Genomic DNA, 13,574 nt, shown 5'->3' on the forward strand with positions numbered 1-13,574 from the left:
TTTGAAACCAATTCATATGCTAGCTTGGCTGGGTTGGGGGTTGTCAATAGTAATAATGACAATTTTCAACAGAGATGTTTAAGAAAATGTTCATGGTGCATATGATCTCCTGTAATTTTAGATAGGTTCATCTAGCACTATAGCTAGATAATGCAGAATTTCTCTTTCTTCTGTAAAGTCACTAGTTTCATAATAATTATTCATTATACAGAACATATATATACACTGATTCATTCAACAAAGATTTCACAAGAGCCCACTATGTATTAATATAAGGCACTGTGCTGGCCACAGGAATATTTCCCTAGGTGTGTAACAGTCAGGAATCTGCACCTTGTTCTTAGGAAGAACCTTAGGAACCCCAATCTAGTCTAAAATCTGCATTTCCCTGATGAGCAGACAGCTCAGAGACGTTCAGTGACCTGGCCAGCCATGGAGCTCAGCAGTGAACCAGTCAGCGCTGTCCCTGCAGGTCAGCTCTGGGTGCACCCGGAATGTGCCACAGGCTGCTTGAAGGCACGTGGGTAAAGTTGTGCACATGTTATTTAGTGAAAAGACCCCATTTGAGCCATAATAAGTATAAATATATATATATTTATATACCTGCCTGTGAAAAGATTTGAAAGAATATATTCCAGAGAGGTATCAGTGAATACCTCTGGATCTTGGATTATTTTATCTACATTTTCTTAATTTTTTCACATTGAGTTATTTGTATAATGATAATTTTGAAAAAGAAAGTGGTGGTTTCTACACTCATGAGCCGCCTTCTCTCCATGGCATAGTGTGTTACTTAGGAGAAGCTCGGCTGTGCTGTGGTGGTTAGCACAGTTTTATTTCCCACCCATGGTATGTATCCAGCATGGATCAGTGGAAGACGCTGCTCCACAGTCACCCAGGGGTACAGGCTGGTGGAGCCTGCGCTGTCTCACAGCACCATCTGGAACAAGTCGCTGCCTCTGTTGCCAGTTTTCCTTCAGAAGAGGAAGAATGGAGAGTTGTTCTTGGGCTTTTACTGCCTTTGCTCCAAAGGGGCCTGGGCCACTTGTGCTCAGATTGCTTGGCCAAAACCAGTCATACAGTCCATTTAACTTCAAAGGAGGTATAGTCTTCTTTTTCCAGAAGAAAGGAAGTGGATCTTGGTGAGGTGATAGTGTCCCGTAACATGTTTACTATTCCCAGATGAGTAACTCTAAGTGAAACATCCTACTGTTTGCTGGTGGCTTCATGAAAAATAAGGTAGGACATTGACATGTAACTAACAAAAACAGACAAATTTTACCAAACACTAAGTCCAAATTTGCTAAGTGATATTCACGTTAAGCCATATTATTAGGTTGGTGCAAAAGAACTGCGGTTTTTGCCATGAAAGTAGTAGCAAAAACCACAATTACTTTTGCACCAACCTAATAAAATTTAAAATGTACAGCATGTGAGCCTCCTAGTGTTTACTTACCTAGCACAGTTCAGTTTGTGGATGACATTTTAATAATAATAAGAATGACACTTGGCCTGTTTAGTAAAACACTCCGGTTCTGTAAGGGTCCTCTTCAAACTCTTAAGGACCCATAGGCACAGCGATTAATAGGGTGGAGGACCATAGTCCCCTCACGTGGTAATAGGTATGAACATTCCAAAATGTTCTCATGAGTGGCATAGTCTGTTATCTCCTGCCGAGAAACGCTCTGTCAATGCATCATTTATTTTATGGAGAATCTCCTTATTGGTGCCATATGTTATATTCATCCCAGGGCCTCCCTGCCGAGAAAGGTCTGATGCTTTCAGGTTACCTATGGTATCAGGTGCCAACAGGAGGATATCTACCGACATGCACAGAACCCAGACCCTGGAACAGGCAGTCGTGAGACGGGTCATATTCCACCCACGCGTTCAGTTTGCCAGGAACTGGCACAGCGAAAGTCTTAAATTCATGCTCTTGTGGGACTAATTTAACTCTGGGGTTTTTATTTATTTAAGGAAGTTTCTGTGAAGCCTTGTGGACAGATTAGAAATATTTACTTACAAAATTGTACTTCAATCTGTCTCATTTTGACCATTGTCATCATCATGACAGAGATAATTTTAGAAAAGTTTGGTATTTGGCAATGTTTTCTATTTTCATTACTGTCTTACTTGGAAAGCTTAATACTATTTTATTATTCAGGTGCTGTGTTTGTATAGTTTGCGTGAATGTGTTAGTGTTTCACTTATTCTATTCTCAAGTTAGTTTTGATTTATAATTATGGGTTTCTACATCATCTTTCACAGATACATCTTCCTAGTCATTCTGGTGCTGGGTCGTTTGCAATAGCTGCCTGATTACAGATTCACGTCTTGCTTGTGTAGAATCTGTACAGCGTTTTTAACCCTGTCCATAAGTTTATTTACAGAGTAAAGTTGCAGAAGTGTTGTGAGGACTTATTACTACTTGGACTAATATAATATCTCTGTTTGCTCTTTAGAGTTCATGGGCTGAAAAAGAAAGTATGTTAAAAAGATCGGAGAAGGTAATATGATTTTCCACACTGAACTTCATATTTGCAGCACCTGGTGTTTGCTTGCCCGTTCGAATAACGTCTCTTTTTTAGCAAAAGTAGCCATAGTCACAATGCCTCTTAACCAAGGAAACTGTTTCATTGTGGCTGCAAAAACACATTCCAAAAGGGTTATGCACGGCCGTTAACTAATGGGAGAAGGAGCACTTGTTCAGGACAGCCATTTCGGATTACTGAGTTTTATTTAAATAAAGGGGAAGTTTCTAAGCCAAAGTCTCTCAATTGTATATGAAATTTCTTTTATTTTAAAAAACTTCTCTACCTCTCAAAGCCGGTATCAGGTAGAGAGAAGGAAAAAACAATGGCCTGAGCTGTACCATATATTGAAAACAATGCATTGCTCCTGCTTACATTGCTATAAAATCATGGTAATTACCAATCTGAACTTGCTTTAATCCGTGAGTAGTGGTTTGACTGCTCTCATCCAGGATTTGGCAAATGGGAAGGGCCAGATGGAAAATCTTTTTGGCCTTTCAGGTCTTATAGTCTCTGTCACACTACTCAGCTCTGGTGTTGTAACACAAAAGCAGCCACAGACAATATGTAAATGACCAAATGTGAGTGTTTTCCTATAAAACTTTATTTATGAAAAGAGGTGGCAGGCCACATTTGGCCCACAGTCTATACTTTACCAATCCCAATCTAAAGTATTCATTATCTACAAGGAAAATGAAATAACAAATGAGCTGGAAACCCTAAAAATTGGGAAACAGTTTATACATTGTATCCTTATTTCAGCCTCCATTTGATCAGTACCATCTACATACATGTGACTTTGCCAAAACTGTCAGGCTTAGTGCTATTCTAGTACAGCAGCCTTGGGCCTGTAGACATTGCCCTCATGTGGACATGTGTGGTGGAATGGATGATATCTTTGTGTAGACTCTGCTGCCTGTGGACAGCTCTGCCCTCAGCTTGCTGTGCTCTCTGAGATTCCCACCATGGCCTGTGGGCATCGGGGGTTGACATGGGTACAGCTATTGTACCATTCTTCTCGGGGAAGGGTCTGACATCCTCATCACCAAAGGACCCCTCAACCGTCATCCCAGGCATTGCTGGTAATAAGCCAACAACTCTGGATCCCATGCAGAACACCGGCTACAATTCTCTTAGATAACATGACAGTTCTCTCTGATACGCTGTCAGTAAGTAGGTACAGCTGACTTGGCATTGTTTTAGTTATACTTACCTGTCACCACACTGGCATCACCAAAATTAGACTGCAGCACCTTGACAGAATGTTGAGACACCCTCCATGGAGCTTAGGAGACACCCTGGGCTCGTGGAGCCACGTAGAGGCTCTCAGGGAGAACTGCTCCGCTGGACTCTGTGTAACTCTTGCTCGCTTCCACTTCTGAAGCGCCATGTCCTGCCTGAGCAGCTGGCTCAGAGCCCATACCTGCCAGGCACTAATGGCACCCTCCATCCTACCTCTTAGGTGGCTTTTAGTTAATAGAGTTCATAGACTTTAACAATTTAAAAATAACCATGTTATTTGTGGGGGTGGTGTTTTCCCAGAGAGACAAAGAGTTCCTGAAGTCCACGTTTCTCCTGGTTTACCATGACTGCGTGCTCCCACTTCTCCACTCCACACGCCTACCCCCATTCAGGTGGGCAGAAGAGGAGTCTGAGACTGCACGATGGAAAGTTATCACTGACTTCCTTAAGCAAAACCAAGAAAACCAGGGTACTCTCCAAGCTCTGCTGTCGCCAGATGGAATTCATGAACCTTTTGACCTTTCAGAGCAGACCTATGACTTCTTGGGTGAAATGAGAAAGAATGCAGTGTGATGGTGGCAGCCTCTAGCCCTCAGCTTCCCACGGAATCAGATGGATCCTCCACGATTACGTGAATAAAATGATGGAACCAAAAATCACTGTCACTTTACAACTGAGGTTTTACTCTTTTCTTTCTACGGACCATATTTTTAAAGAAATGCTTATGCAATAATTTAAATATTTTTTAAAACCATAAAATAAATTTTTATAAGGAATACTGTTATATCTAAATTTAAACAATATTTTTTCAAAAACAGCTACTCAAGTTAATGGTATAGATTTCTATAAAAGCAAGATTTTGTCAAAAACTAAATTTATGATTATTCAAGAAAGTGAAAAAAACAACCCACAGAATGGGAAAAGATATTTGCAAATCATCTAACTGATAAGGGTCTAGTATCCAAAATATTTAAATTTATGAGTGTTAATAAAATGTATCTTGTTCAATGAAGAGGAAGTTAAAGTGATCCATTTGAGAAAGTTGTATCATTTAATTCAGTCTGATACTTGAATGTGATTTACCCTAATTAAGTACAAAAGCAGAATCGCTTTTGCCTTTTCAAATCAAGAAAATAAGTGCTCTGTCAGAAGAACAAAAACAGACTTTCGGGCACTGGAGACTGGAGTTGATTCACCCTTTCAGAGAAGAAGGATGAGGTACTCAGGTTTTGTTGCATTTCAGATAAACTTGTGACTGCTGGTAAAATGTCCCAAGCCTTTCCTTTTAGTGATAAATAGTAACAGCCTGTGTTAATTGAGCACCTACTGTGTGCCTGAGCATTTCTCATTAACCCGGTTAATCCTCACACCTGCTATAGGAGATGGGTACTTTTTTTTTTTTTTTAATTACTACTGAAGGCCAAATAGGTGAAGTAATTTGCCTAAGGTCACAGCTAATAAGTTGCATAGCTAATATTCCAAGTAAAGATACCGTGTATAATCTTCTACAGCCTAAGATGTTCTGCCTCGTCAGTGCAAACCTTTTAGAATTCCATATGAAAATAAAATAGGAGAAAGAGTTTAACCTAAATAATTAGAATCCCATTAGAGGTACTTTCTTTTGATGGCATGCTGCCTTAAAAGAGCCATTTATTTTTAGAGATCTGTCATATTATGAAACTTCTGGGCTATCCTAACTAACATCCTAAACCCTTAACCTAAATTTACCTTGAGCCCCAGTCTCAGAAATTAACATGGTATGAAAGTGTTTCCAGACCAGGCGCAATGGCTCATGCCTGTAATCCCAGCACTTTGGGAGGCCGAGGTGGGTGGATCACCTGAGGTCAGGAGTTCGAGACCAGCCTGGCCAACACTGTCTCTACTAAAAACACAAAATTAGCTGGGTGTGGTAGTGCGTGCCTGTAATCCCAGCTACTTGGGAGGCTGAGGCAGAAGAATTGTTTGAACCTGGGAGGCGGAGGTTGCAGTGAGCCAAGATTGCGCCATTGCACTCCAGCCTAGGCAACAAGAGCGAAACTCCGTCTCAAAAAAAAGAAAGGGTTCCCAGCCACAAATGTGACAAGTGAGAACTGGGCCTTGGAAGAGAGATTTCATTCTCCAGGAACTCATTTCAGGAGCTCTCTCCCTGTGCGTGCCCTTCTGCCCTCAACCACACAATACAAAGCTGAGTGTGGCAAACACCTTCCTTTTGCCAATCAGCTGCCTGGGCACACTTACAAAGTGGTGCTCCCACTTCTCTAGCACCGTGGCCCTCCCCAGCTCCTGCTCCCAGGGAGATAGTTTTGCCTTTCAAATGGAGGTGGTAAGTGTGGACAGAGACTTTTTCCTACTCCTACTGAGTTGCCTCCTCTTACTCTTAGTCCCCTGCAGTCCTGTTTTTGAAAGAACATGAGCCCATGTCACTCCTCACTGTGAAAGTCATTTCTCTGTAGAAATGACTTTTAATTTCTAAGCTCCACGTTTTTATTTTTTATTTTTATTTATTTATTTTTTTGAGGAAGGTCTCACTCTGTCACCTACGTTGTAGTGCAGTGGTGCAATCACAGTTCACTGTAGCCTCGACTTCCCCGGGCTCAGGTGATCTCCCACCTCAGCCTCCTGAGTAGCTGAGAGCACACACACGTGCCACCATGCTTGGCTAATTTTTGTGTTTTTTATTGTAGAAACAGGGTCTCACTATGTTGCCCAGGCTGGTCTCGAACTCCTGGACTCAAGCAATTCTCCTGCCTCAGTCTCGCAAAGTGCTGGGATTTCAGAGCCACCATGCTTGGCCATCTTTTTATTTTTTTTAACCATTTGGCTTATTCTTAGTGTTAAGCCAGGGGTGGGGCATTTTGAGTGAAAGAAAATGCCAGTGCATTTCTTTGAGTGCATGTACCACATGAAGGAAGAGAAGGCTTTTTTAGATTGCATTTTCCAAGACTGTCTTCCATGTTCATTTGAGAATGTGTCATGAGCTGACAAATGTGGACAACTTCATAGCTTCTGACACATTAGGAAAGTATAGGGACACCAGAGAAAAAGCTTAAGTGAAGCTTATGCCAGAAAGTGAGGTACATACGGAAGGGGGAGACCCGGGGGCGTAGGCATTTCTGCCATTAAGAGACTCCACCTTCTCTTCAGTCAGTGGAATCTTTTTTTTTTTTTTTTTTTTCAAACAACAAAATCTCTGTGCTTTGAATGCCACTTACTGGCTTCCAAAACAGGAAAAGGTTGTCAGGGAGCCAAAAACATCCTGGAAATGAGTCCTCATGGGTCTGTGTCAAGGAGAATGACTTCACAACTCACTGAATTAATAGTAAGTTGTGGGGGGCGGGCAGCAGCAGGGTGACCAGCAGACCTTTGCCGAGTGACCACATGTGCCCACCTGTGAGGCCAGGGGGACTCACCACACCCGAACCATGGGAGGGCGGGCAGGGTGGGGTGTCTGAACTGTAAACTATGTGGCCCACTCCTCCCCACCTTCCCAACCTCTTAATTGGTTGAGTGTCATATTCTTCAGGTCTGCAGAGGTGAAAAATGTTGCAACTCGCTTGCCTGGGTGCTTGGAATGAAAGTCTAGGGTCAAAGGCAGATATTAAAGAGCAGGTAGAGTCTGTCTTCAATGTTTAGGATTTCATATGCAAGGCCAGAGCAACTCACATAAAACCAGTTGAAATACATAACCCTGTGTACAAATGGAGCAAGTTTGACTTGCCAACCCAGTAGCAGTTGGGAAACTATCAGTTTAACAGAGGAAGCCAGCAGTGTCCTCTGCCAGTTGAGGGCTTTTTCAATTTGCAGCATTATAGGATATCCTTTGCTGTGAACTGCCTCAGCTTCCTCTTGTGTGAAGCATTCTAAGTTGGGAGGCTTTCTTGGGGTGTGGAGGTGATCAAAGACAGCTGTCCTCTAGCTGCTGTGATGTGTTTCCTCAAAACAAAGAGGCAGAGAAAGAACCTTACTTAGGGCACTTTGCATCTAAGTGTTACAATTGTCCATTCCTCATGTACTTAATAAGTGTTGAGCACCTGCCATGCTCCAGGCACAGCATTGGGCTTTGAAGATAGAGTGAGAACAATCCTGGCAAGATCTCTGTCCTTACAATACATGAGGTGGACAGTAATCACCCAAACACAAAAATGAATTCCAACAGTACTATGGCCAGGGCTGTTCATGGCCCTGTGGCAGGCACGAAGTCAATGGTAAGTGTACAGGTATTCCTTCCTATCCTCACTCTCCCTCTCCCAACGCCACTTTCTGTTGTTGGGGACCAGTTAGATTTAAATACATTTTCAGATGAATCCCTCACTATTTGAACTGCCACATTTACTACCTGAAACTCAAGGACACATGGATTTGGTAACACTGTATCCCTCAACACTCAGACTTGCTCTCTGAATTCTGATATTTGAATGCAGTAACCAAGTCAATTTGGATAAAGAGGGATGGGTATAAAGATAAGTGAATGGGCCAGGCACAGTTGCTCACACCTTTGGGAGGCCAAGGCAGGCAGGGTGCTTGAGCCCTGGCATGCAAGACTAGCCTAGGCAACATGACGAGACCCCATCTCTACAAAAAATCCAAAAATTAGCCGGGTATGGTGGCGCAGGTCTGTAGTTCCAGCTACTCGGGAGACTGAGTTGGAGGATTACTTGAGCTGAGCAGGTTGAGCCTGCAGTGAGCTGTGATCATCCCACTGCACTCCAGCCTGGGCGACAGGGAAACCCTGTCTCAAAAAAATAGTAAGTGAATGGCAAGTGAAAGGCTATGGGCTATACTGTCTCATAGGCAGGAAAATGGAGGTTGAGGATGTTCTGCTCAGTGATGGCTGGTACTGAATGAGGCGTGCAGGTCTGTGTGCAGCAATATAAAAAATCATTAATGGAGTACGGCTCACACTTGGGACTTTGATAGTGTGTCTGTCATTTAGCCCTTTTCTGATACTCTGTAAGACAGACTGGACCTTAACCTGCTCATTTGCATCTGACTTTGCCCGAAAAGATTAACTTTGCAGAACTTTGTCCTTTCGAAGAGACCATTTTGGGGACTAAAAAGGTCTCCATGCTTTCTGAGCTCTTCTCCAGGTAGGAATCTCTGGATGACCCAGACATTATCCCATTGAGTCCTTCCTTTTTCCTGGCAGCTGTTCGGTACTTGCCCAACTCCAGGGACACAAGAAACCAGACTCAGTTCTGCCTCATGGCTATGAACATTAATCACAGGGTCTTCCTGAGTCTTCTATGTACCCCATTTGAGAGTTAAAGAGACCTTGATCTGTAGAAATCATAGTTGCAATCTAGTTGTGTCTAGCAGGCCAGAACCAGTGGACATGTGTGTTCTTGCAGCAGAAAAGGGGAGAGCTCTGCTGCTACTTCTACAGTGGGAAGTTACTGTAGTGGACATCTGGTGTTTCTGCTATCCAGCCTCCATATACTTCTCTCTTGGTAACATCACCTCCACCTTGAGTGTCATTGTTCAAGTCACTGGATGACGTCTCACCAGAAACCATTATTACCTCTCAACTTCTCACTTCCTAAGGTAATAAGTTCCTTTCATCACTAAAGCCAGTTGGAATGGGTTTTTTAAAATATTTGTTATTGAAAGAATCCCAATGGATGCAACTGTCTATTCTTTCCCCCAAGTATCTCTGGATTTCTTCTGGCCTGTCTCTTCCTTTTCATGGAACTAGTAAATTGTTTCTGAAAAATAGTAAAGCAATTTCTTAGTGCGAAAAGAGTTTAATAAAGAGGAGTCAAAAAAAGAGATAAGCAGTTGTCTTCAAAGTCTTTATGACTGTTTTCATGACTGTTTCAATCATTCAAAAACATTTATTCAAAACCATTTATTGAGTACCTTTTGTGTACCAGACAGTATTCAAGATGGTGGATATGGTTGTGATTCACCACATGAGCAAAGTTTTGGCTCTCCTTAAGCCCACATCCTGGAGAGGGGCAGAGCCAGGGAGACAAACAATAGGCAAATTAGTAAATCAGGGAAATCTTGGGTAGTGAAAAGTGCTTGAAGAGTTAAGCAGGATGTTGCAAGTTGGGCTCTGGTCAAGTAGAGAAGGATACTCCTCTTCCTTTCACTAAATGCAATTAACAGCCCTGGACAGAATGCATGGAGAAGCTAACTGAGGATTCTAGAAAAAAAAAAACAGGAATATTTTGGAAGGAAACCAGAATTCAAAACACTACTAAGCTGTTGGTGAGTTTCCCATTTTCTTTCCTCTGGTACCTCTCAGCCGGGGGTCAGAGACCGCCTGAAACCCAGAACTGTACACAGGATGCGGACAAAGACGTCTCTAAAAGAATCCCTGTTTCTGGTCTGAGGAATGGGAAAGGGGCCCCCAAAGAGTCAGAGGGAGTGTAGAAAATCTCTGTGTTTTGTTTGTTTGTTTATTCTTTCCTTCCTCAGCCCCTGGGCAATCAAGTGACAGTGATGGTGGCAATGGAAGTAGCAGCCAGGCAGGTACCTGGAACTCTGAGAAAGGGGAACCTTTGTCTCTGACCAGAGGAACCATGATCCTAAAAGCATGGGGGGAATAATTGTTACCTTTGTCTCTCTCTCTCTCTTTCTCTCTCCCCAACCCCCCGCCCCAAACCCCAACACACACATTGCTTTGGTCCTGAAGATAGACACAGTCACAAGAAGTGCACAGCAGAGGAGGAAAATGAAAACCCTGGTCTTTAGCCAGAGGACCAAGGCATATCTTCATTTCTTTTTTTTTTTTTTTTTTTTGAGACGGAGTCTCGCGCTGTGTCACCCAGGCTGGAGTGCAGTGGCGCGATCTCGGCTCACTGCAAGCTCCGCCTCCCAGGTTCACGCCATTCTCCTGCCTCAGCCTCCGAGTAGCTGGGACTACAGGCGCCCGCCACCATGCCCGGCTAGTTTTTTGTATTTTTAGTAGAGACGGGGTTTCACCATGTTAGCCAGGGTGGTCTCGATCTCCTGACCTCGTGATCCGCCCGTCTCGGCCTCCCAAAGTGCTGGGATTACAGGCTTGAGCCACCGCGCCCGGCCATCTTCATTTCTTAATATGCTAATTGCTTCAGAAGGTGGAGGTGGCTCAGGGCCTCTCAACTTGAGACTAAGGGGTTATGGGTTGTATTATTATCTCCATTTCATAGATATGAGCCTAAGAAGGTTGTTTTCCTTCTTAAGCTTTTCCTACTATGCCATGTTGTCCATGGGCAAGTCAAAGGTATCCTACAGCCCGTAAGAGTGGCACAGTGCTTATTTGCAACCTTTAAGAGAGGTGGCAAGATGTGGGATTCATGGAGAAATCCCTGCTTTGCTTGGATTAGTCCTGTAAACAAGGTGGCGTAGGTGAGACTGCGGTTGGCAGGTGGGATTAGCGTTTCCCTTACTTCCTAGTTTCCATAGCCTGGAGAAAAGGGATGCTCAGTCTGGTTTGAGATCCACTGGGGGGTTCATTGCCTTTCTTTGCAATGCCTTTGCTCTTAGCTTCATTTGTCCAAACTCCTCTCTCCCTGGGCTCTCCCCAGACCAGGCAAAGGCTGAGCTGGCTAATCTCCCCACCTGTGGCCCTGAGGGCAGAACCTGGAATTCCCCATTTCTGCTAATGAGATCAGGACATGGGCTCTTCTAATTAATCCAGCCCTCACGTACTCTTCCCCACATGCTCTCCTTAACAGGGAGCAGCTGGGGGCAGGAAGAAGGGACCCCAATCCCGAGCATCCTGAGCACACTCTTTCAGAGCGGGTTGGGGAAATGAAGGTTCGCCAATTCAAAGGCGGAGGGGAAATGGTTCAGCCTTTGGAACTTGTATTTGGTGTGAAAGGAGTTGCTTGCCTCTGGGTCACAGCCCTGCAGTCAGCTCCCCTACTTGCCTGGGAGTCAGGAAAAAACTTCTTGGCCCCAAGCCCAGTTAGGGGCACGGCACTGGCTGGAAGGAAGGTCAGGGAAGGAAGGAGGTTGTCCACCAGAGGCAGCAGCCAGCCAGCCCAGCCCTTCTCTGGTGCCTGCTGCTGTGGTCCTCTCCCAGAGAGAGGGGGGCCTTCCTCCATCTGCCCCATGAGGAAAAGAGCAGTGGAGGACCATGGAAAGGGATCCAGAGAAAGAAGGAAACACCAAGTCCCAGGGGCATGAGCTGGAAGGGAGGGCTGCTCCTCCCAGGGGAGGCTGGCGACTGAGAGCTGCCACCAAGAGTGGAAAAGGAGGGAGCTGGGCAAGACCCAGCATTGTTAGTAACCAGCTCTGTGGCCTTGAGTTGACCTCACTGATTCTCAGTCTCCTCACTTGGAAAAGGGCAAAACAGCCACGTGCAGGCCGTGGTGGGCACCCGGGCTGTCTGCAGATAGCTTGGCTCATTGCTGGTCCTCAGTACACAGCCCTCATAGCCAAGCAGCCTGAGCCTACACTCTGGGCCCAGGGGAGTGACTGTCGCTGGTATCCCCTAGAATAACAGGCTCCAGGAGTCAAAGATTCCTTAGTTGGAAAGGTCTAGAAAGAGACTCCCGCTCTGCTCCCTCCTGCACCAGCGCTGTGTCCCCCGCCGGCCAGGCAGGGCCGTTTGATGCCGCTGGCCCGCTCACTGAGGATCTGTTGGCTTCAGCGAGTGGAAGGACCTGCTCGGCTGGAACTTTTTTTTTCCCCTCCCAGACGACGTCCGATGGGTGTGTCGCGCAGGAGGTGATATTTGACGGGCTGCGCGCGGGCGAGCTGCCGGGAGTGCCCAGCAGGGGCTGACAGCATGGCCTCGCCCGACCCGCAGGTCACCAGCTACGCCCCGTCCGACGTGCCCTCGGGGATCGCGCTGCTCGTCACCATCCCTTTCGCCTTCTTCCTGCCGGAGCTGGTGAGTGCGGCCCCCCGGCCACCTGCAGAGAGAGAGGAAGAGGGAAACCGGCCTCGGCCCCAGACCGGACCGCGCCGAGAGAAGGGAGACCGAGCGCAGGGGCTGCGGTGGCTGCGAGTCTTCCACCGGGCGCACAGCGGGGTGCAGCTGTACTCAAGAGACAGATCCCACTCTGCGCCCCGTCTGATGCCGCCAGGGGGGTTCCGCCCTCCAAAACAAAACCCACTTGGGTGTGGAGGCCTGGGGGGACATTGCTAAAATACTCAGGATTCCCAGGAAAATGTTGGAAATGAATTATAATTACATGGCTTCTTTTGTCCAACTATTTGTGCCTTTCTGATTTGACGTGGGGAGACTGTGTTTCCCTCTGGGAGCAGGTTTTCTTAATTGTCATGTCTGCTGACTTTGAACTTTGACTTTTGTGGGGTCCCCCACACAAGGTAACTATGACAGTATCTGCCATAAAACAGTCGTGTGAGGCACCCTGGTTGCAAATGAGAACCTGTCACTGTATTACTCTCTGGGGCGCCCTACGGCTGAGTTGTGGCCCTGATCCCTGGGAAGCCTGCCTGCTCCCATCTGCAGAGCTGTGCATATGCAGTGTTCCGCACTGCACAAGTCCCCTCTGAACTGGCTGGTACCACATCCTCTTCATGGAGGAGCACACTGAAGTCTGGGGTCCAATCAGGGCAAAAGAATGTGTTTTGTTTTTCTAGCACCTTCTGAAATATCTAGCTTGTGGGTGGTATTTTCTTACCTGCCCTGAATTTGGCAGTGCTGTCTCTGAGCAGGGAGGAAAAGATAGAAAGTGGGTCTACTTTTAATTCGGACGTGACCGGCCCTTCTCACTCTCGTCATCTGCCTGCAAAGTTGGGCCTGATCGAGCCACTTTTAGGCAAACTGGCTAATGGGTGGCCATTGATGGCAACCAGAAAGAGAACCAGGTAGGGTGGGCCTAGCATCTGAGTGGCTCCAGT

The 13,574-nt window shown here is 45.6% G+C and overlaps 2 protein-coding genes across 4 annotated transcripts in view; both read left to right on the plus strand.

The window, feature by feature from the left end:
- NPHP1 (nephrocystin 1) overlaps positions 1-4,662 on the plus strand; it is a 68,729-nt gene extending 64,067 nt beyond the window's left edge. For 2 of the 3 annotated variants that reach the window (XM_025353825.1, XM_025353827.1), the window contains 2 exons: positions 2,463-2,507; positions 4,074-4,662. In XM_025353825.1, the coding sequence (XP_025209610.1) occupies positions 2,463-2,507; positions 4,074-4,346 (318 nt within the window). In that variant the 3' untranslated portion in view covers positions 4,347-4,662. The remainder of the gene's footprint in view (positions 1-2,462; positions 2,508-4,073) is intronic. The other variant, XM_025353826.1, reaches the window with a different exon arrangement.
- Positions 4,663-11,720: 7,058 nt separating this feature from the next.
- Positions 11,721-13,574, plus strand: part of MALL (mal, T cell differentiation protein like) — a 33,614-nt gene continuing 31,760 nt past the window's right edge. Inside the window, exon 1 of the mRNA XM_025354844.1 lies at positions 11,721-12,597. Within this exon, the coding sequence (XP_025210629.1) occupies positions 12,493-12,597 (105 nt within the window). The 5' untranslated portion in view covers positions 11,721-12,492. The remainder of the gene's footprint in view (positions 12,598-13,574) is intronic.

This window comes from Theropithecus gelada, chromosome 13 (assembly GCF_003255815.1).
Source record: "Theropithecus gelada isolate Dixy chromosome 13, Tgel_1.0, whole genome shotgun sequence".
Classification (NCBI taxonomy): Eukaryota; Metazoa; Chordata; class Mammalia; order Primates; family Cercopithecidae; genus Theropithecus; species Theropithecus gelada.